The 22,991-nt window shown below is 35.5% G+C and overlaps 1 protein-coding gene across 4 annotated transcripts in view; it reads left to right on the top strand.

Annotated features, from left to right (window-relative positions):
- Positions 1 to 22,991, top strand: part of DGKB (diacylglycerol kinase beta) — a 669,924-nt gene that overhangs the window by 63,714 nt on the left and 583,219 nt on the right. For all 4 annotated transcript variants that reach the window (XM_034668563.1, XM_034668559.1, XM_034668553.1 and 1 more), the window contains exon 2: positions 202 to 461. In XM_034668563.1, coding sequence (XP_034524454.1) covers positions 392 to 461 — 70 coding nt within the window. In that variant the 5' untranslated portion in view covers positions 202 to 391. The remainder of the gene's footprint in view (positions 1 to 201; positions 462 to 22,991) is intronic.

Below are 22,991 nucleotides of genomic sequence, written 5' to 3'. Positions count from 1 at the left end.
TCTGTACTCACAAAAGTATAGAACACTCATGAAAGAAATTGAGGAAGACACAAAGAAATGGAAAAAAAAAAAGTCCCATGCTCATGGGTTGGAAGAACAAATGTTGTTAGAAATTAAAAATTCTTAACATTGTATAACTTGTCAATTTTTTCTTTGTGCAATAATGGTGATCTTTTTATTTTTTTGTTTCTTTTTCTGCAGGTCTTTAATATATTATTGAAGCTAAAAACTCACATCCACAGTGGTTTCATGTTGCCAGATTGCATATTTTGAAAGCTTGAGATATTTTATAATGAAACATGCCATGTGGAAACGTTGAAGCATAGAATTCTGCCAAACACCTGAATAAAGAATTCCTCACCTGGTATGTAAGAGACTTCTCACTACCACCATGACAAACCAGGAGAAGTGGGCCCACCTTAGCCCCTCAGAATTTTCCCAACTTCAGAAATATGCTGAATGTAAGTATTTATATTGATAATATGACTTGATTTGGCATTTGTGTGAAACAAGATACTAATTATTTGTAAGGACAGATTACAGATCCTGTTCAGCATCGGGATAGATATAGCTATGTCTTTTGTGTTTGCAAGTAGGTCTACTTGAGACATTTTGGCATGAGAAAAAGAAAAGGTAAACTTTTTTTTTTGGAAAAGGTAAACTTAAATCAAATATAAAATCTATGAAAAAGGAACTAGGATGTTAGATGCAAAACTAAAACTGGGAACATTCCAGGTGTAACAGAAGTAAAGCAAAATATAAGACAATTTGGGTGAAAGGAAATTGGTGATATCCAACTGAGAAGAAGGACAAGCAGAAATAAGAGGGAAAAGTGAGGGTTTGTTATTGTTGTTGTTATTGTTGTTATGTTTTCTGTTTGTTAGTGTAACATAGAAAAAGGACTGGCATTTGGGAGTCATGGATACCTTGTGGAGTTGGAATTAGAGGTTGTCAGAAGATATCAGGACCTTAAGCCAACTTTTTCAAATGTGTGTATTTATACAAAGGATAGGCCATGGCAATTCAATTTATAGTAGGCTATTTTTAGGTATTAAATTTCTTTACACAAACAGTAAGATTTTATCTATAAAGAATTTTGTTTTTAACATGGATTTTCAGGAAAATATCTGTTTCATGAAATGGGTTTCAACTATAAATATGAATAACACCTGGGTCAAGGTGTTAACGAGAGAAAAGGAAGTAACTAAAAAATCAGAGGCACCAAAAAGTTGGGAAGATGATGAGTAGAGGAAAAATAACACATAGAGAATAATAAGATTGGCGAGAGTGGGGGAATAACATGGTGCCTGAAAGAAGAGAATGCAAGAAGCTTTAGAAAGAGAAGAAAGACTGATAGCACGCAAGAATGGAAGAGGAAAAATTGAAGCAGCTGGGATGCTTATGCAGAGAGGAGGTGTGGCATACAGGAGGGAAGGTATGGATGGAGTAAGACTATGAAGAAGAGGCAGAGAGAAGAAGAATTTGAAATAATCAGTAATAGATATGATGATAATAGTGAATAATAACACATTTATGGGGTACAGATAAGTCAGGAACATTAATAAACACTTAATGTGTATTTTTTGAAAAGGCCAACTTCACAGGTTTTCTAGAGTCTTCCTCATTTGAAAGCTGAAGTGTTCTGGGTGAGGTTGTGAGGCTGTTGCTGGGTATTCGCAATAAAGATGTGAAGCCATAAGAACATGTGCATGTCCTTAGTCAATAATACAAATTACAACAGCGATCACTGGTGGGGGGCAGAAATTTCTGCCATGAAAATATGCTCCTCATATTCAAAAGCTGTTTGAACATCTGAGAGCACAATTCATCCTCTTGTCCCATTTAGTCCAAAATGACTGACTTCTTATCTACATTTTTATACTCGATAATTTTGAAATTGACTAAAAAATGATTTACCTATGTTTTCCAACTTCTATATGCTCTCTGGTGTTGTGTTATATCCAATACTTAAGTAAATATTTCTGAGCATTTTCTTTAGGGAGAATATTCTGCTGGGCACTGAAGGAACCACAGATATAAACAGATATGTTCAAGGATGCTTAACGAAGGCTAGAAACTAATGCATAAATGACTCTGTATCTAGGCAAAATATTTTAAGTGCCACATAATTTGGGGTTCTGCAGGGCATTAGTATGCAGTCGGAGATGGGGAAAAGGAAATCTTCATGGAAGAAGTAGTATTTGAAATGAATCTTAAAAAGTAGGTTTAAGGTAAGTGGAGAAGAAAATAATATAGATAAAAAGGAAAATTCAGCATATATTTGAGGGAGAGGAGTCATATTTAGCTATACCACAAATTTAGGGTGCAAGTACAGTTAAGGATGTAAAAATGAGTTGAATTAAAATATAAACGCTAAACTTGAGTAAAGCAGTGAGGCGTAATTGTAGGGTTTTAAGGGCAGAACAACATGAGCAAGGAGTTTAACTTGGCAAATACAAGGATGGTATAAGGTAATGGAAAGAGACTAGCATCATGCCAGTGGGCTATTGGAATAGACTAAGTAATGTGGATGATGAAAGATGACCAGGAAAGTGTAGATTCAGATATTATAACATTAAAATTAACAGAGAGCTTGGGAAATAATAAAATAGAGAGAGAGAGAAATTGAAAATTTAGTTCCAAAGATTTGACTTGAAGAATGGGAGAATTTGGTGACATAATCCTCCCCCAAGTAAAAAAAAAAAAATGGACTTTGGTTTAGCTTATGTTGAATTTAGCTGGATAATTAAAATATATGTTACTGTTTATGGAAGCATTAAAACAAAGTAGGTAAGTTATTGCCATAATAGCTAAATTATCATTTATGATGACTTTGCTCAGATATTAACATTCCATTTGAATTGATAAACAGAATTTAATACTGAACTATTAAATATGTTATACATTGCTACTTTCATTTTATTGCCTAAGGAATATGGTGTTCATTTAATTATATCTAAAAATGCTTGATTTAGTAAATTATTTGTGGAAATACCTAAAACAAGTGGTAATAAAAATTGTCATAAATGTAAAAGTTATGACATATGGAGACAAAGATTAATGAACATTCAATAAATTGGTAGTAAGAAGTGACAAACTGAGTATAAGAACATTTTTAAATTGATTTTATGAGGACACAAATTAACTGATTAACTGAGAGTTTAAAAAATAGTGCAGATTACATTAGACTTGCTACTCTTTTTAAAATAAGTGAGACAATATGAAAAATGCTAGACTTAATCCTCCAAGTAGTTTCCTGTGTAATTAGGAAGCAAAGAATATCATGATTAGAATGTATCCTTGTGTAATAAATTGCCATTGTCAAAATATAGCTGGAATCAAACATTATTCTGAAGATTATAAAAGTAGTATATTTTCCATTCAATTTAGTGCATGTGATCAGTTTGTCATGAATATTTAAGGATCAGATTTTTCATGTTGTAGTGCAATATTGACAAAGTGACATTCCTCCATTGTCTATTAAAAATGGTATATTGGTTCCACTTTCTTGACTTTATGTTGTAGCTTTCAGTAAGAAGCTGTTTATATGCATTGAATTAAATTAAATTAAAAAAAAGTTGCTTTATTAAAATTAAATTTGCAGCACACTAAGATTATATGTGCTACATTTCACCTAAGTGTTTCATATGCTTTTGGGGGATGGAGTGGGACTGTAGAACTCTTGGTCAAGATGAAAGAATTCATGAACCCCTACCCCAGCAAAACCAAATCACTCAATGTGAGACTTAGATAACACCATAAAGATAATTTCCTTGAATTATCTGATTTTGGGTTCTCTCCACTCCTGCCACAATACACCCTATGTCTTACTTGGGCTGCTATAACAAAGTACCACAGAGTGGATGACTTCTAAATAACGGATGTTTATTTATTTCTCACAGTTCTGTAGGCTGGAAGTCCAAGATCAGGGTTTCACATGGTCAGGTTCTATAAGGGCCCTTTTCTGTGTTGCAAACTGCCACTTCTCCTTGTATCCTCACAGGGTGGAAAGAGTAAGAGGAGCAGTAACTTTCCCAGGGACTCTTATAAGGACACTAATCCAGTTGGGGCCCCACTCTCATGACTTCAGCTCATTATAATTACCTACCAAAGACCTTCTATTGGAGGCTAGTATATCAACGTATGCATTTGGTGGGGTCACATTTTAGTCCATTACACCCTCAACTAGAAATGTTCTCTGAACTTGGAGTTTTTGTGGTTTTCATTTTGTTTTGTGATCATTTGGGGAAGAATAGAGTGATATTGGCACAAATTCCTAGTTAGGCAGCTAGCACATCAGACAGCTTGAAATCCTGAGCCTCCATATTTTAGATTTCTCATTTGGGGAAAGTTACTTAACATCTCTGTGTCCCATTTTTCACACTTACAAAATGCAGAAAACAATAAATATGTCAAGTGTTGTGAGTATTAAATGGAACAAGTTAATACTGTATGTCAAAGAATGATAGCAGTGCCTGGCAAGTTGTAAGTGATAGACCTGTTTACAATTATTGTTTTAATAGGAAGGGAGTGAGTGTGTTCTGTTGGCTGTTTGAATGTATTGTTGATGGTCAATAGATAAGTGCCACATTTTGGAGCATAGTCGGTGTCTTTCCCCCTCCCCTCCTGCTGTAAGACTAGATTCTTCCCACAAGGTAGAAACTTCTGTTTCTATTGGCAGCCTCAGTTCTGTGCTGTCCCCACAAATGCTGAAGGCAACTAATGTGAAGCCTGCTGTGGCTGCCTACAGCACGCTGAAACCATGATCCTGTTTAGGGTTTTAGGCTGAGTCACTCCATGGGAAACATTTCCATTGATATGTGGGAGAGGAGTATAATTTTCTTTCCCACTCTTTATATAAAGTCATCCAAACTGTTGTTATAAGATAGAGAGCTCTCACTCCTGCCGTGTAGAGAATTGAGCTTATCACATTATTAGTTTGCCAGAGCTTCCTGCTGTGGTTTCATGGCATAGCAAAGGGTTAAGATACTCCAAGTCTTTTCATGGATGACAATATTTTCTATATAAAATCTACACAATATTTCCAAGTGATTCATTATCTGCCCACATATTGTCACTTAGGATTAGCTTTTTATTTGCTATATATAAAGTGTGTTATATAGCATGCAAATTATTTTTGAAAAATACTGTGTTATTATGGTGGGGATACTTCCAAATATTCATAAATTTTATACTGTTTATAGCAGCTGGCATTGTGGAGTGTTGCAAAATTATGATGAACTTGTTATTTTCAATAAGGACCAATTATGTCTAATGTTTGGATCTAGTGTACAATTTCTTCCATGGAGAAGGGCATTCGGCATGGCTTAGTGGAAAGAGCGCAGGCTTTGCAGGCAGACTAATGTTTGATAGTGTTGAGCCCAAGCCCCATTTTTTGCTTTTAGTAGTGTGACCTTTAGAAGGTTACATAAACTACTTGTGCCTCAGCTTTGTCACCTGGAAAAGTAGAATCCGCCTCAAAATATTGTTGTAGGATTTAATGAGTAAATGTCATCATAATAAATATTAGATTTTTAGTGCCCTAATCTAAACAATGTACAAGAATTAACTCATTTAATACAGTATACTTCAGAGGGAGGCAAATGTTCTCTTTCAGGCAGATTACACAGCGCACAGCAATGGCTCAATAAATGATGGAAGATCAAAACAGTAATAATTCATTTATGTTTCTTATGAAGATCAATGTTAATAAATGGGTTATTAACCATGTTTCCAAAAATAGGGAAAGCTGGAATCTGGGATTTAGGTCCTCATATCTCCACCAGCCACAATCCTCTCTCAAAGGTTTTTATATACAGGACAAAGCATAGAGGCAAAGCTGCTAACTTAAGGCTTTGGCCTCAAAATCTCTTTCTGGTCTCTTATCATGGTAGATTGGACTGGATCATGTGTGAACCTCACTGAAGCTCTACCTAAAATAGAGGCAGATTTCAGCATTCCTCCTGCATTCATTTTGCGGGTACCTGGAACCTCCCTACTCTTCCTTAATGAAAAGCATGGGAGGAGAAAGAGATAAGAAGAGAATCATGAAGCAATTGTAATAGGAATCGGGTAGAGCCCTTTTCCAATTTAAGTAGCCTTACTCTCTTGAGAAACTCTACTCTCTAGCATGATGATCTAATGTGTCTTTGAGATGTGTTTTGTACTTGTCCATACAAGATGGGACAAAGAGAATAGAGGGAAAGAGACTTGACCTTTTCCCCTGTGGGTATTTAATTTATTGTTAAGCAAATGTATATCACATATTTAGCCCTCTTCTAATTCGTCATGATGCAATTTGCTTTTGATTGTGGCCTATGCCCTGTGTTAGACTGGCTGTATTTTGGGAGGCCAAACCACTTAATGATAATTACTTTCTTTGCTTAAGAAAAAATAATAAATGGCACAGGGTCATTTACCGGAGTGACTGAGAGCACGTAATTTGATGTCTTATAAAATGAGGCAAATTCTAGTGCTGTGGTATACCCCCCAATTTCCTCACCCATGTCCTAGGATTGTGATGATGGTTAAATGTGAAAATGCAGGTAAATGCTCAGGACTCAATATGTTATTGTTATGATGAGGATCATGATGGTGATAAATGAGGTAGTTTAATATCAGAAGAGAGCTTTTTTTTAATAAAAAATTTTTAGGCCTATTCACTTAATACTACTTATGTGAAATGTCTTGACTTTGCCCTGATACTTGGTCTGAAATTGGAATCTGCAACTCTATTTTAGATAATACATGTCTCTCATTTCCGACCCTGTTTCTTCTGATTCACATTGATTAACTCAGCAGTTCCTGGCTTTGACCCAGATTTTATTTCTGGTATGTATGTTGGCTGCATAATCTCTTTTGCCTCATTTCTGGCTCTGTTTCCTATTTGTTGTACTGTTTCAGACTGAATTTCGCCTTGGTAGCTTCTCTGGGTACATATATGTCTTAAATCTTTTAATACATGAAATTTGCAATGGTGAAAGAAAGTAGTATCTATGAACGTCTAAATTCCATTATTTTAGTGTCCTAAAGACAACAAATTTCCAGTGATTTTTTAAACATCCGTTTTTCCAACTTTTCAAACTTGACAAAAAAACTCCCACCAATAACCCTAAAACAGTTTTATTAAGGCTTATATTCAAACAAACTTTAATATTGAAGTTAGGACTTCTATGAAGTATTGGTCGAGGTGGGACAAATTATGTTATGACTGAAAAATTCACAAAATCTCAGTGGCTTAATGAAATAGGAGCTGATTTCTTGCTGATATTTTTATTTTCAAACCTGAGTCAGCAAATGGTTAATTTCACTTTGTCCTCGATCAGATCCCAGTTAGATGGAACAGTCATCAACTCAAAAATTGGCAGATGCTATGGCAGAGACAAACAAAGAGCTTGAGAATTGATTGTTGGCTCTTAAGACTTCTCCCTGGCAATGATACACTTAGATTTATTTTGCCTAAGCAATCCATGAATGCATCTAATTCCAAGTGAGTGGAGAAATGCCTTATTTCTGTCTGCCCAGTGTCAGGGGAACACTAAAATATTTGGTGAAAACTACTAGTGTGGCCAGTATCACACAAATAAAATATAACCTACCATTGACTTTGGAACCTTAATCATCATAATCTCTTTAAGCTTCTGTTTCTTTTCCTATAAAATGAGGATGATAATCCCCATCAAAAAGAAGCAACTATTATTTTATCACTAACATTAATATGATAAATTTATAGCAGAAGTTATCACTAAGAATCATGTGTATTGATTTATGTACTTCATCCTTAACTCAGTTATAAATGTTATTTGCCAAGGGTTTCCTTCATTGTCTCCTTCCCCATTATAGCAGAAGTGCTATACACGCACAGATGTGAGTACACAGACTAGAGGGACTTAATCTTACTCGGTGGTCATCCAACAGTACTGTTGGTCAACCAACAGTACTTAGAAACTTTTATTCTTTATTATGTTTGACTTTGGTTAATACAGAAATGAATATTTTGGTGCTTTCAGTCAAAGAGCCTAGTATATTCAGAGAGATAAAAATGTGGCAGATGATGATAAAGCAGTTCAATAACTCTCTGAATGTTATATATCCAAGACATTTTATTGAGATATAGTTAACTATAAGATTGTTTTAATTTTAGGTGTACAACATAATGATTTAAGATATATTGCAAAATGATCACCATGATAAGTTAAGTTAGCATCTATCACCACACATAGTTTCAATTTTTTTTTTAATGGTGAGAAACTTTAAGATCTACTCTCTTAGCAACTTTCAAATAACGCAATATGGTATTATTAACTGTAGTCCCCATGCTGTACATTATGTTCCCAGGACTTACATATAACTGGAAGTTTGCACCTTTTGACCTCTTTCACTCATTTCACCAAACCCACGTACCCTACCCTCAACCTTGGGCAACTACCAGTCTGTTTTCTATATCTGCAAGTTCAGCTTTTTAAAATTCCAAATATAAGTGAGATCATACTGTATTTATCTTTCATGTTTGACATATTTCACTTAGCATAATGCCTCAAAGTCCACACATATTGTCACAAACGGCAGGATATACTTTCTCATGGCTGAATAATATTCCTCTGTGTGTGTGTGTGTGTGTGTGTGTGTTTGTGTGTATTTCATTTTCTTCATCTATTCATTTGTCTGTGGTTACTTAGGTTGTTTCCATGTCTTGACTATTGTAAATAATACTGCAACAAACATGGGGGTACAAATATCTTTTTGAGTTAGGGTTTTCATTTCTTTTGGATATAGCCCTAGAAATGAGATTGCTAGATCATATGGTGGTTTTATGTTTAATTTTTTGAGGAACCTCCATGCTCTTTTTCATAGTAGTTGTACCAATTTACATTTCTACCAGTAGAGTACAAATTTTCCCTTTTTTTCACATCTTCTCCAGCACTTATGTTTTGTCTTTTTGATAATAGCCATATTAACAGGTGTGAGGTGATAGCTCATTGTGTTTTGATTTGCATTTCTCTGATGTTTAATGATATTGAGCACCTTCTTATGTACTTATTGGCATATGATCTGCAAATATGCCTCTTTCTCACACAGCCTGGGAATTTTCATCTGCCATCTCTGCTTTGTGCCCTGGTGGGGGTAGATAGTTAAGAATGAATTCTACCTGCTATGGACCAGTGGGACCTGCAAATATATGCCCTGCTGGCCGCCAGAGCCAGATGATCAAGGGATGCATCGCTTTGTCAGCAGCTGCAAAAGCTCGGTACCCGCTATGTGTACCAGTTCCTTTCCAGTCAATACAGACAACTTGGAATGAGGCAGAGGGGGAACTCTAGCTTCCCTATCTCTGGGGAATATTGCATTAGGCCCTTTAGATATGTATTAAATTAGAAGATTGCCCCTCAGGCCACAGCCTTTTATTTATTTTTTCTTCCAGTTTTATTGAGAAGTAATTCACGTATGTCACTGTATAAGTTAGAGGCATACAGTGTGATGGTTTGACTCATATATATTGTGAAATGGTTACCACAATAGGTTCAGCTAACATCCATCTTCTCTTATAGATAAAATAAGATAAAATAAAACTAAAGAAAGGAAAGAAGAGAAAAAAAATGTTCTTCTTGTGATGAGAACTCTTAGGATTTACTCTTTTAACAACATTCTTATGTATCATATAGCAATGTTAGCTATAATCATCATGTTATACATACATCCCTAGCATTTATTTATCTTAAAAGGGGAAGTTTGTACCTTTTAATCACCTTCCTCCAACAACTCCCTCCCGACCCCCGTCCCAGGAGCCTCCACCTTTGGTAACCACAAGCCACAGCTTATCTCTTTCTCTGTGAGGCTTGGTTTTTGTTTTGCTTCTTTTAGATTCTACATGTAAGTGAGATCATATGGTGTTTGTCTTTATCTGACTTATTTCACTTAGCATTATGCCTTCAAATTCCATCCATGTTGTTGCAAATAGGTTTATTCCTTTTTTATTGGTTGAATAGTATCACTATACACACACAAACACGCATATACGCACCATCTTATTTATCTATGCATCTATTAAAGGACACAGGTTATTTCCATGTCTTGGCTATTGTAAATAATGCTCCTGTAAACATGGGGGTCCAGATGTTTTTGAGTTAGAGTTTTCATTTCCTTTCGATATTTTCTCAGAAGTGGAGTTGCTGGATTATATAGTAGTTCTATTTTTCGTTTTTTGAGGATCCTCCATACTGTTTTCCATAGTGGCTGCACCAATTTACATTCCCACCAACAGTGCATGAGGGTTCTTTTTTATTTGCATCCACACCAGCACTTGTCATCTCTCATCTTTTTGATGATGGCTATTCTAACAGAGGCATGAGGTAATATCTCATTTTGATTTTAATTTCCATTTTCTCGGTGACTAGTGATGTTCTCATGTACCTGTTGGCCATTGATACATCTTTGGAGAAATGCCAATCCATGTCCTTTGCCCATTTTTAAATTGGGTTATTTATGGTTTTGCTATTGAGTTGTATGAGTTCTTTATATATTTTGGGTATTAACACCTTATCAGATATATGGTTTGCAAATATTTTTTTCCCATTCCATGGATTGTTTTTTTTCACATTATTGGTGGTTTTTCTTTTTCTTTTTTTTTTTCTTTTTCAAATTATTTAATTAAATTGTAGTTAGTTAACATACAGTGCAATATTTGTTTCAGGAGTAGAATTCAGTGATTCATCACTGACAAACAACACCCAGTGTTCATCACAACAAGTGCCCTCCTAATACCCATCACCAATCTAGCCCATCCCTCACCCACCTCCTTCCATCAACCCTCACTTTGTTCTCTGAGTTTAAGAGTCTCTTATGGTTTGTTTCCCTCTCTTTTTTTCTTTTTTCTTTTTCTTTTTTTTTATGGTTTATTTTTCTATGTAGAGCTTTCTTAGTTTGATGTAGTCCACTTGGTTTTTTTATTTTTTTATTTTTTTTTATTTTGTTGCTTGTGCTTTAGGACTTGTATCTAAAAAATTATTACAAGACCCATGTCAAAGAGCTTTATTTTCTGCTCTTTTCTTCTAGGAGTTTCATGCCTTTAGGTGTTACATTTAAGCCCTTAATCCATTTTGTATTAATTTTTGTGAGTGGTGTTGTTATGGGCCCAGTTTCATTTTTTTCACATGTGAATATCCAATTATCCCAGCATTATTTATTAAAAATATTGTCTTTTCTCCACCGAGTGGTCTTGCCTTCCTTGTCAAATATTAGTTGACTATATACACTGGGTTTATTTTTGGACTCTTGATACTGTTCCATTGGTCTGTTTGCCTGTTTTTATGTCATTACCATACTGTTTTGGTGACTATAACTTTATAGTATAGCTCAAAATCAGGAAGTGTGATAACCTCCTGTTTTGTCTTGGGATCTCTTTAGCTATTCAGGTCTTTGTGGTTCCTTATAAATTTTAGGAGTGTTTTTCTACTTCTATAAAAAATGCCATTGAAATCTTGATAGGCATTGCACTGAATCTATGAATAGCTTTTAGTAGTATTGACATTTTGACAATAATCTTCCCATCCATGAACACTGGGTACCTTTTCACTTATGTGTGTCTCCTTTGTTTTCGGGTTTTTTTGTTTGTTTGTTTGTTTTTATCAGTGTTGTACAGTTTTCAGAGTAGAGATTGTTTACCTCTTTAGTTAGATTTAAGCCTAAGTATTTTATTGTTTCAATGGTATTGTAAATGGAATCGATTTCTTTATTTCTCTTTCAGAAAATTTATTATTAATAGGCCACAGCTTTTAAGATTAACAAATAGGACTTTCTCATGGAAAGACTGAACACTTTAGTCTGCTACCTCTGTGCTGGACCAGGAGCTTAGTTCCAGTGAGTCCAGATGAGTAATTAAGAACTGTTTCTTAGTTCACAATAGTCTGTCTCCTGTACACTAGCACTGCGGGCTTTCAAAGCTAGATGTTTTGGGGTTTCATTTCTCAGATGGGGGTAATAAGATTTGGGAAACCAGATGTGAGGTTCAACCTCTCAGGTTCAACCTCCTTCAGCTCCTCAGGGTTAAGCTGGCAGTTTTGCTTCCTTTTGATTCTGTGTCACCATGATGGGGGTGGGGTTTATGGTGAGTTTGTATCTCAGTCCCTTCTACCTGTTTCAGTGTGGGTTTTCTCATTTGCCTGATGTGTCAAAGTCATTCTGGTTTATGGAATTCTTTCATATGGAATTGTTCTATAGTAACTGTAGATTTGGTGTGTCCATTGGTGGAGGTTAGTTCAGGAGCCTCTTACATTGCCATCTTGAATTGGAATCTGTGCAAGACACTTGGAGAGATTTTAATTCTGACTCTTGTGGATAGGAGTTGATAGGGGAATAGGATTTTAATTCGAATTGAAAGTATTGTGTAGGGATAAGAAAGTAGGGAAACTCGAAGCAGCTATCAGAGCATGTGCTGAGGCATGATATACTGTGATACATTAGGGAACAGTTGAGAGTGTGTGTTGGTGTATGTACATATTTGTGTAGGAGCATGTATGATGTGTGTACATCTATTTGCATAAAAGTGCTTAAGACAAGGCTGATCAGCAATAGTCATAAAAGATGGGTCTGTGAATGCCATAATAAAAGATTATCTATTAGCATATACTTATTGGGAGACATTGAAGATAGTAGTAGAAGGGATAGTGAAATTATAAGATTTTAATTTCAAAAAGAAGTATGTATAGAATAACTGATTAAAGGGAGACTAAAAACAATTAGGAGAATATTTTTCTAGTACAAGTTGTTGAATACGCACGGTTAAATGAAGTTTAAGGCATTGTTAACAGAGTGGATTACATATTAGAGAGAGTATCTAGCGGTAGAGTAACCAGGTACAATCACCACTGGGATATGAGTACTAGGAAGGAGGATGGGGTACTCTAGCTTGGGAACTGTGTGGTTTTCTTAATCCAGGAAAGGAATACAAACAAACAAACAAAAACAGCTAATTAATTAATTAGTAACATCTTGAGAGAGAAATGGCTTGATTTTGGACATTTTGAACCATATTTTTCTATCCATCTAATGATTGAAGATACAAATTAGATTCTTTGGCACACAGATTTGGAGTTTGAGAAAGAAATCAGAACTGGAATTATAGAATGGGCATACTTTTGCATCATGGCTGGTAATCATATGATGAGAATAGATTAGCTGACTCAGTGGAATAAAATTGAGCAAGGAGAGAAGGATGGAGAAGTGCTAGAGATCATTGTGCTTATAAGGCAGTTAGAATATGAGCTATCCATGAAAGCAATTAGAATATAGTACCTAGAAAGGAAGGAGGAAATAAGTGAATGACTAGTATTCTACAATCTAAAGAAAAGTGTTTTCAGAAGGTGAGATGTAACTTAATAACCAAAATGTGTCCAGAGTTTTCATCATTCACAGTGTTACTGGTGATTTTAACAAAGATTTTTTCTTAGAATAGTAGATGCAGTGGGATGAGTGGAAAAGAAGAGAGGCAGAGAGAATACATATACACTATTTTTTAAAATAGAATCTTAGCCATGAAAAGAAAGAGAAAAAATTATGGCTAAAATGAATACAGTAAAAAGATGGATTTTTTTTTTTGTTTTGTTTCACACAGGAGAGAAGACATGTTCATGGGGCAGTTGGGGCATCATATAAAGGGAATAACTTGTGGTGAAAGATTCAGAGCCTATGTCCAAATCTTAGTTTTTATTTTGGTTTTATTCATTTTTCTTAAGTTCACCTCTACTGTTTACTTTTTAACAGTTTTAGCCTTTAGTGAGTTACATAATCTTTCTAAACTTTAATTTTCTCAACTGTGTAATTAAGAAAATAATAAAGCCTATCTCACAAGATCACTGTAAGACTCAAATAAAATAGTATGTGTGGAAATGCTTTGTAAACTGCAAACCACCATATGTAAGTTAATTACTGCTTTCATTGTAGTTACCATTAGAATGTTCTGAGTTATCTTTATACTATTTCTTTTCTACTTCTGCAGTACAATATCTCTGCTTATCCTAAATACACATTTATAATTTCACTATTTATTGAATTTTACAATTTGCTTCAATGGATTATGTGAGAAATACCCACCTGCTCTTTGTGCCCCAATTTTTTCACTTTCACCTATTGTGGGGGAGAATATTGCCAAGATTTTACCCCATTCACAATGTAGCAATTTAGTGTGCCACAAATTTATGATGCTAAAGGGCATGCTACTCCTGGATCATAGGAAAAAGACATTATTAACCATGTCACAACAGACAGCATTCACTTAATGTTTTCATTGTCATCTCCACTTTAGTTCTCATGGGGAAGCATGAAAAGGCCAGATGACCTCTACACAAGCAGTAAGTTGAGTTATAGGAAAGGAATCCAAGTTTAGGTTACCTGAATCTTTTATAATGTATGGGAAACAAAATTGCCTTTTGCTCAAGAGAAGGTCACAATCTATGTCTCCTAAAGGTTTTCACTACAAAAATATCTGTGAAATGATGGTCTGGAATAAAAGTCATCTGTGCCTCTGTTTGTTAAGACCCGCAGAAACATGAAAGAACCATTGAGAATTATTCCCCAGTAAACATAAGCTTATGATAGTCTCTACCACCATAATCAGTTCCAGAGGTTGATGAAAACACAGGTTTTCCTATCAGGTTGCCTTTTAATTCATATAAAGGTAGCCTCAGATTTGTGCCCAGAAATCTCTTTGTCTTAATCTCTGACCCTCTTTCTTTCCCTTTACTTCTGGGTTTTCAGGTTCATCCTATCTGTGAATATTTTCAAGTTAGAGGTAGACTCACCACACTTGTCTGTATTCATCCAGGAAGGATGAAAGGGAATCCATTTAGTTGCTGGTATTTTAGAGTCTATTCATGAAAAAATAGGCTTAATTGTTCCAATTTATCAAAGAAGCAAACCTCTTAAAACACAGACATATTATCTCTCTCTGTCTCTCTTTCTCTCACACACACACATACACACACCTTTTTTTTGCAAGTGTCAGGGAGGAAAATTTTTCTTATACCTTTTAATGTCCTTTTAGCTAGCCTAAGAATTAAATTGACATAAGACCAATTAACAGGAGAAAAAAACCCAAAGTTTAATTACATGCACATAAAGACCCAATAATAAAATTGAAACCTAAAGAAATAATCAAAGCTATCAGAGGAGTGGTGGGTGGGGATATGCCTTAAATAGGCGTGGGGATTAAGAAGTGCACTTCTGATGAGCGCTGAGTGTTGTATGGAAGTTTTAATGACTATATTGTACAATATTGCACTCTATGTTAACTAACTAGAATTTGAATAAAAACTTAAAAAAAATGACCAAAGCTGGCAGTTTTTATACTTTTTAGACAAAGAAACATAAATATGTGAGATTTGACAAGACAAAGAAAACTTATATTTGGGAGCTTTAATTAGTAAGGAATTGTAAACAGGATTTGGGCTGGAGTATTTAGTAAAAGTAACAAAGTTTGTTTATATAGTCTTCTCAGCTCTCAATTCCCTAACTCTGGAGCTAAGAATGTTTCTTACCTCCTGGTACAGGGAGGATATCTTTCACATGGGAGACTTATTTCCTGCTTTTCAGAAAGAGGGGTCAGGGTGTTTTTCTTACACTGGCTCTTTCTTAAGTAAGTTTAATGTAGCATAATCAATATGCAAAGTGTCATATTTTGGGGCAGACTGCCCTGGACCCTCACACAAGAATCAATCACCATTAACTTGTTCTTTTAGTGCTTTATTGTTGAATGAACACAGAAAGGAAGGATTTGGGGGAAAACAGACACGTAGACTAGATCGTCTCTCCTTTTGCTGAATGGTTTGAGAACTCCTTGGAATTGAATAAATGTTGAAGATGAAATCGACATTCTGCCCAATGTCATAATACCTTTAAAGCAGAATGTGTTACTATTTGAGTGGCTATAGTTGCCAAATGATAAGTGATTACTAGAACATTTTTTAGTTTAGTTTCTTACTAGATTGCGGTAATCCACTGTCCCTTGAAACTTACCCTCAAACCGAAGTCAGTGGAGAACAAAGACTCTCACACTAAAAATCAAGAAAAGAGTAAAATGCTGGTAGCTACAACTTTGACTTAGAGTCTCCCAGATGTTTACAGAATTCTGCCAACTATTGCTGATTTGTAGTTTCCCCATGGGTATCAGAGATTAGTCGTTTGTGTGTGTGTGTGTGTGTGTGTGTGTGTGTGTGTGTGTTTCCTGCCAAATGGAAGTCTTTTTCTAGAAATTAACTCTTAAAAGCTCTGCCTTGGTTAGCAGGTTTTCAAGGAAGGTAGTCTATAATGAACCCCACAGATTCACAGAACAGAGGATACATTCTGATTATTGGTAAAATGTGATTTGATGTGACTACTGAATAGTCTATTACCAATATCAGGTTAGCTGGTTATGATGGAAAATCAAATCAATGCATACAATTTTTTAAAAACTTAGGAGTCAGAATCAATCTAAATATTTTTAAATATTTCTGAAAGGGCACATTTTCCCTTCTACCTCCCTCATACTCACCTCACAAGTGCCAGAATTGAAAAATAAATAACATTTTAAACATATTAGACTCTTTTTATGATCACAAAATCTGGATGTCTAGTCTCTTCTGTTTTCTTAGGTGTCAAAGACTTGCTCTCAGCAGCTCTGGAAGGTATTTCTAAAACAGCAATAACTGCTTCCACAGAGCATTTATGTGGAAATACTATATGGAATTCCTTCATGTAATGATAATTTCTGCCATTTCCAAAGTTGCTTTCTGAAGGCACCTTGTAGAATTCTTCCTTTTTCCACAAATGTCTGCCATGATCATTATATCGAGTTCTGTGGTAATTTTCCTTTTGTTGCCTTATCTCCCAGTATAATCAAAGAGTACAGAGCTGAGATGTAAAATATAATACCATTAACTTAAGAATTTCTTAATGTAATCCTTTAAAGAATTCATCTTGGAGAAATCGATGTCCCTAAAATAATCACTGATAAAATTCCATGTGTCCTGTAATTGCTCCACTGTTCCTTATCCACATTCTATGTAAAATAAGAAAATCCTTCCTCCTACCTGGTAGTTTCCCTGTCATCCACTCTTTCAGGCCCTTGGATACCTGAAAACTTACAGTGTCAAAAAAGTTTATACTTTGTGTGAGGCTCCTTTTTGTCATGGCCTATAGGCTGAGACATTTAGAAATACTGTCATGATACTTTTGATTTCTATCTGACCAAGCAAGTTGGAACAAAGATATGTAAGGGAAGCATGATAAAATGCCAGTCCATATCTCCCATATGACATAAAGAATAAGTCTATACCTAAAAGATACTGGAATTGCAACATTAGTCTGGTTACAAGTGCTGGGTCCACATGCACCATTTTTTGACTTCCTCATTCTCTCCTGGCAACTTCAAGAGCTCCACACTGTAGCCAGCCCAGGTAACTTTGTACATTCAGACCATGAGGAGTTATGTCAGTAGTCTTTCTAGGGAATTGTGGACAGTAATATCCAGAAATGGACTAATCAATAATAGGTGCTGCACACTCCCCCAGACTGCATTGGTATCAATAGGTAGGGTGTCGTTTTGAGGGGCATCCCATAGCTCATCCATGAAACCACCTCTACTCGTAAAAGTGAGGATGGGAAGTTTTCATTCAAACGATCTAAAGTGTCCACCAACATCTTAGCTTTCTATCAGGTGTATTTTCTTGAGTTGGTATATGATCCTTGCGTCTTCAACTATTTCTAATTTTTTCCCCGGTTCTTCATAATCTCTGATTTCTCCTGACCCTCCTTGAATTAAAACCAGAATGATTCTCAGACATCTTGGGGAGATTGATGGTTGGCAAAACTTGGCACTGGGCCATATATTGCTCCTATCAGGTCTTTGAGTCTGAATAGGCCATCTTCGCCTAAGCCCTCTGTTCTAGCATCTTTTGTAAAAACTTTCTAGTACATCACAAAATTCCCTATATTTTCTCTTCTTTTCTCCAGATGGTCAAGAACTTAGCATATATATCTTGGCACTTCCTAACCTAATGAAGATTTACTTTCTAAAATACTATTAGCACAGAACTCAGCACAGAGGTATAACTTTATACACATTTTTCCAGATTCTTCTCCACAAGCCACTTCGAGAATGCCATTCTAACTTCCTCATATTTTGTATTTCAGAGTTCGTTTTTCTATTTTATAACTATGACTTCTTCAATCGACAGTTCAAAGTGTCTTTTGCTGGAACTTTTCTAACAGTCTCTCAAGTATTTTGAGATTTAGTGTCTAATGATATCTTGCAGAAGCCGTGTAACTCATCTGTTATTGTCCACACAGGGTCTCTGTGTGAATGGCTAAGATGTGATGTAGACTCCCTAAGCTATACCATATTCCTCACGGGGCTTTATTCTCTGTAAAGAATCCCCAACTTTCTTTCTAAACATTGTATAATAAGTAGGAGATAACTCATTCTATAGCAAGCCCTTTTACCAGATGTTTCCTGCAGGAAATTTCTTTGAGGGAGCATTTTGTTAAAGACACATAATGTAGCTTGGTCCTGCTTTGGAGTAGAAACATTCTTGTCAAAGCTTATCTTTCTTCAGCAGATTCACTGCAGAGTCTTATGTCTCCATTTTGTCAGTGTCTTTCAAAGTGCTCTACCCTCTCTACTGTCAGCTTAAAGGCTATAGTAGTAAGCTTCTGGAACTTGCTGTGGTATGCTTATATTTAGAGGTGGCCATTCCATGGGTCAGGGATCCTAGGCAATGCCTTCTCCAACTGTTCATATGCTCTTACTCTGTACGGTGTTTTAAAGGGTGTTCCAACACAGTCCATCTTTCACAAAGAATGTAATACGACAAGTAGCTGATAAAAAGCATATCTAGAGTGCAAAGGATGGGGCAAAAAAATTGCTCATTTGTTCTATGCTCTTTCTTCTCCTATTTCCCTCTTTCTTTTTGTAACTCTTTGCAGTGTCTTGGCTCCATCCTGCCTGAGTCCTGCAAGGTCAAAGCTCACAAGACCATTATTTTGGTGTCCTGTGTAGTCTAGGTCAGCTGTTATTCATGGCTTCATCTCATGAGGGCAAAAGATGGCTCATTGAAGAATTTTGGTCTATTTTAGAGTGTTCAGAGTGGTGTAGTTTTAAGACAAGCCAAATGTTTGCATGCTGATATTTATTATCACTGAGAACATATCTTGGTTGGCAAATATAGTATATTATCTAACACTTAAAAGGAGATTATTATGAATTTCTTATAGCTCACATTTTTCTAAGTATCTGTGCTTCAACTATATTGGCATATTTAATCACAGCAACCCTCTGAGGCCAGCAATTATTATTATTGTCATTTCACAGATGAGGAAATTGAAGCCTAGAGAATTTAAATTAACTTGCATGAGATCATAGAGATTTTAAATTGTAGACCCATAGTTCTAATCAGGTGGACTGTGTGGAGTCCATGCACTTAATCACTGCTAAACTGACTCTTTTTGTTATCCCTTCGGTGATCATTAGTTTAAAAACAAAGCATAACCAAGAAAAATTGCTCCCCAACAAGAATGAGAATAGTAAGAAAGAAATGAATAAAGGAACCAGGACACTCTATTCTTCCAAAGTTCAAATTATTCATAAAGGATACAAATGTTTGCTATGACTAAGAAGACAAAATATAAAGCATGAAATTTCTTGGAAGCTGCTGGGCTGAGAAATGGATGATTTTCCAAGTGTTTCTAGTATATCCTTTAAGGCGGCTTTGAGATAATTCTGATGGGCAGGGAGTTTACAGTCACTTTGAAAGCCATGAGAGACTCATGAAAAAATCAGAGATTATGGGCAGAAGCTTTGATGAAGAGATACATTTCTTCCAGGCAGAATCCATTTCCAGGCTTTAGTAGGAAGAAGCATGATGAGGTCAGCCAAGTTGTTGGAGTAAGCATTTAAAAGCTTGTCTCATTTTTACTGCAAGTTTAACACTGCTGCTCTGTGCAATCCCTGAGCAGCATAGACAGAATCAAATAGGCTGCCTCAAGGCAGCAGCAGTAACAAGAAATGAGGAAGGTATGATGCTGCAGTAAGTGGGCAAAGGGAAGTTTGCAAATGGAGAGTTAATGCAGTTGTAAAGCTGAAATGATTTAGTCAGAAAGCCCAAGATACCCTTGTATTTGTGTTCCTTTAGTTTTCTACATCACAGTATATCCTTTGTTAATATAACATAGAGGTAAGAGTTCAGTTATGTTTTTTTTAGTAAGTGAGAATTCAGTTATACGTCTCTTTTGAGTAGAGAGTTAATTTTAAGGAAAGGGGAAATTGCCTGGGTCATTTGTTTAAGTTTTGTACCTTTAAAAATGTATTTTTGGAGAATGCTGGTATTGCCTTGTTAGCTAGTAGCCAGCTAAACAGCTTAGTCCACCTGAAACACAATCCTGCCCTAGAGAAGGGCTCTCAGTTCAAGCCTGTTAGGGGCCACATATCTAACACAACTCAGGAGCACAAGCAGAACAACAGCTAAAGGAATGCTCTTTAGTATCTCTGCTTGCCTGTCTATAATTTTCTTTGTTGCTAATTTATACTTCCATTAAACATGCTATTTCTGTTGGGACTAATTTATGTAGAACAGACTATTTATGATGAGAATCAAAAAGTATAAAATTCTATAATTTTATAATAAATAAAAACAGGCCTTTAAATGATATTTTCTGTAACTTTCTAATACAATCTTAACTGACAAAGATGAGACAGTTTAGTAATTTTTAAAAGGGTAAGTGTTAATAAACTTAGTATGGCTTCTAATCTCTGATGCAACTCACCTTGGTTGTGACACAGCAAACCACATACAAAAATTTCTCCAAGTCTAGACTAATGAAGGAACTTTTGAGAATCTTAATAATTTTTCAGCTACATAATATAATGTAGCTTTCTGAGTTCTGATCAGTAATAAACATACTTTGCTACTAATTTCCTTCTCCAAAATGATTAAATTTGACCCATCTCTCATGCTCTTTCTCAATCTGCATCTCTTATTCTATTTCTCTGTTTTTCTCTCTGAAACCCTCTATTTCCTTTCTTTATCATAGTCTATATACTAATTAACAAGAACAAAATGATTATATTCTTTAACATAAAAAAGATTTATATATTGCTATTTATTTAGGGAGAAAAAAACGATGAGAAAAAGATCATGCATCTAAAAGAAAAGTCAATGGTGATACAGGTTGTGTTAATATAGGTTTGATAAGTAATGGCAATTAAAGAAATTAAGTTTTATTTTTAGAAGCCATATATATTCATTACAGGTAAACTGCAAAATGTAGAGAAGCTGGAAAAAAATTAATACTCTTAGTTTCACTTTCTTCTTGATTGTTAACCATAGTTTTATTGTGTTAAATAACAAAAAGTCAACTGCATAAATTTAAAGATCAAATTGGCTTTATTCAACAGTTCATGATGAATTGGGAAGCATCTCATCCAGCAAATATAAAGGACCTCCATGGAGTCTAGATAAGAAGATTTTGAAGTGAGAAAGAGAGCATAAAAAGGAAATTATTAACAAAGAATGCATCATTTTAGGTAAACTTTCCCTCCTAAGGGTAGTGGAAGGATCTATCTGGCAGATTATTTCACTAGTGCTGACCAGGTCATTCCAGGCTGACTGGATGAAGTTTACACTCCTTGGGGGTTGAAACTGCAATTAGGCTAGGTATTAAGTCTTGGGTTACCAATGTGGCATTTAGCACAAGTGACTCCATTTTGTGCCTGTTGTCTCCTTCTAACAGTTGTTTTTGCTATTCAAGTTTCTGGTGAGAGTTGTTTGTTTGGGAGGCTTTTTTTTTTTTTTTTTAGATGGAGAGGGGCAGTTGGGGTCACAGGGAGAGGGAAAGAGAGAATCGTAAGCAGGATCCATGCCCAGTGTGGAGCCCAATGTGAGGTTTGATCTCACAACCCTGAGATTATGACTTGACTCAAAATCAAGAGTCGGACACCAAACTGACTGAGCCACCCGGGTGCCCCAGGCAGGTAATTGCTTTTTAAACACTGTTTTTGTTTGTTTGTTTCTTTGTTTTCTCAATTAAAATGCAATCATATTTTTAGGGCAGAGATAAATTTTAAAATCTGACGTCGTAATGCATAGTCAACTTTAAGTTCTCTTAGTTGAAATTAATTAAAATATAAAATCTATTGATGTGGGAAGCAAAGGCAAAAGAAAAAATTAGATTTCCTTACTATTTATATTCTACTGAGAAGTCCTTGAAATAGGCAGAGTGACCTTCCTCTAGGAACTCAGCTGCCTCCATGTTAATACTTTGCCAAGGGTGCAAGGTGGTCTTAGCTTAGCATTATCCCAACCTCCAGGATTCTGTAAGTGTACTTTAACATAAAAAAATTCTTTTGGAAACTTCTTTTATCTCTACCCCCCCAAGATATATGTTAGCAATCATCTTCTAAGCATATGGTCCACTCATATACATCTGAAGGGTTTTGTGACTAAGGTTTTATTAGACAGTAATAAATGACCTTTTCCTAACCCATGGTTAGCCCCCTCAAGTTCCTGGAAACCTTGCTTCCAAAATTCCTAAGGGACTTTCACTATCCCTAACCCCTACCCAACTTGAAAATATGTAATCAGTCACCTCTCACAACCCTAGTGCAGCTCTTTCTGTCCACGGGCCCTATCCCAGTGCTTTGATAAAACCACTCTTTTACTCCAAAAACATCTCAAAAATTATTAATTGATCATTTGCTCTAAACTCCAACATTTCCACATCAATATGTCCTTGTGATTTTTACTTTAAATAAGATACTGTAAAACCATATCCCCCTACCCAAAAACTGATTTCTTTTGTTGTTGTTGTTGTTGTTTTTTCTTTGTTTATTTTATCTGAACTCTTCAAATTAATTCACATAGATAACCAGTTCATTCCTTTCTAAAACTCTCATATCAAATTTTTGAAAATTTATTTGTTTGACAGAAAGAGAGAGAGAGAGCACAATCAGGGGGAGTGGCGGG

The sequence above is a fragment of the Ailuropoda melanoleuca genome, chromosome 1 (assembly GCF_002007445.2).
Source record: "Ailuropoda melanoleuca isolate Jingjing chromosome 1, ASM200744v2, whole genome shotgun sequence".
Classification (NCBI taxonomy): Eukaryota; Metazoa; Chordata; class Mammalia; order Carnivora; family Ursidae; genus Ailuropoda; species Ailuropoda melanoleuca.
Note: the sequence above shows the minus strand (reverse complement) of the source record. Positions and strands in the feature narration are given on the sequence as shown.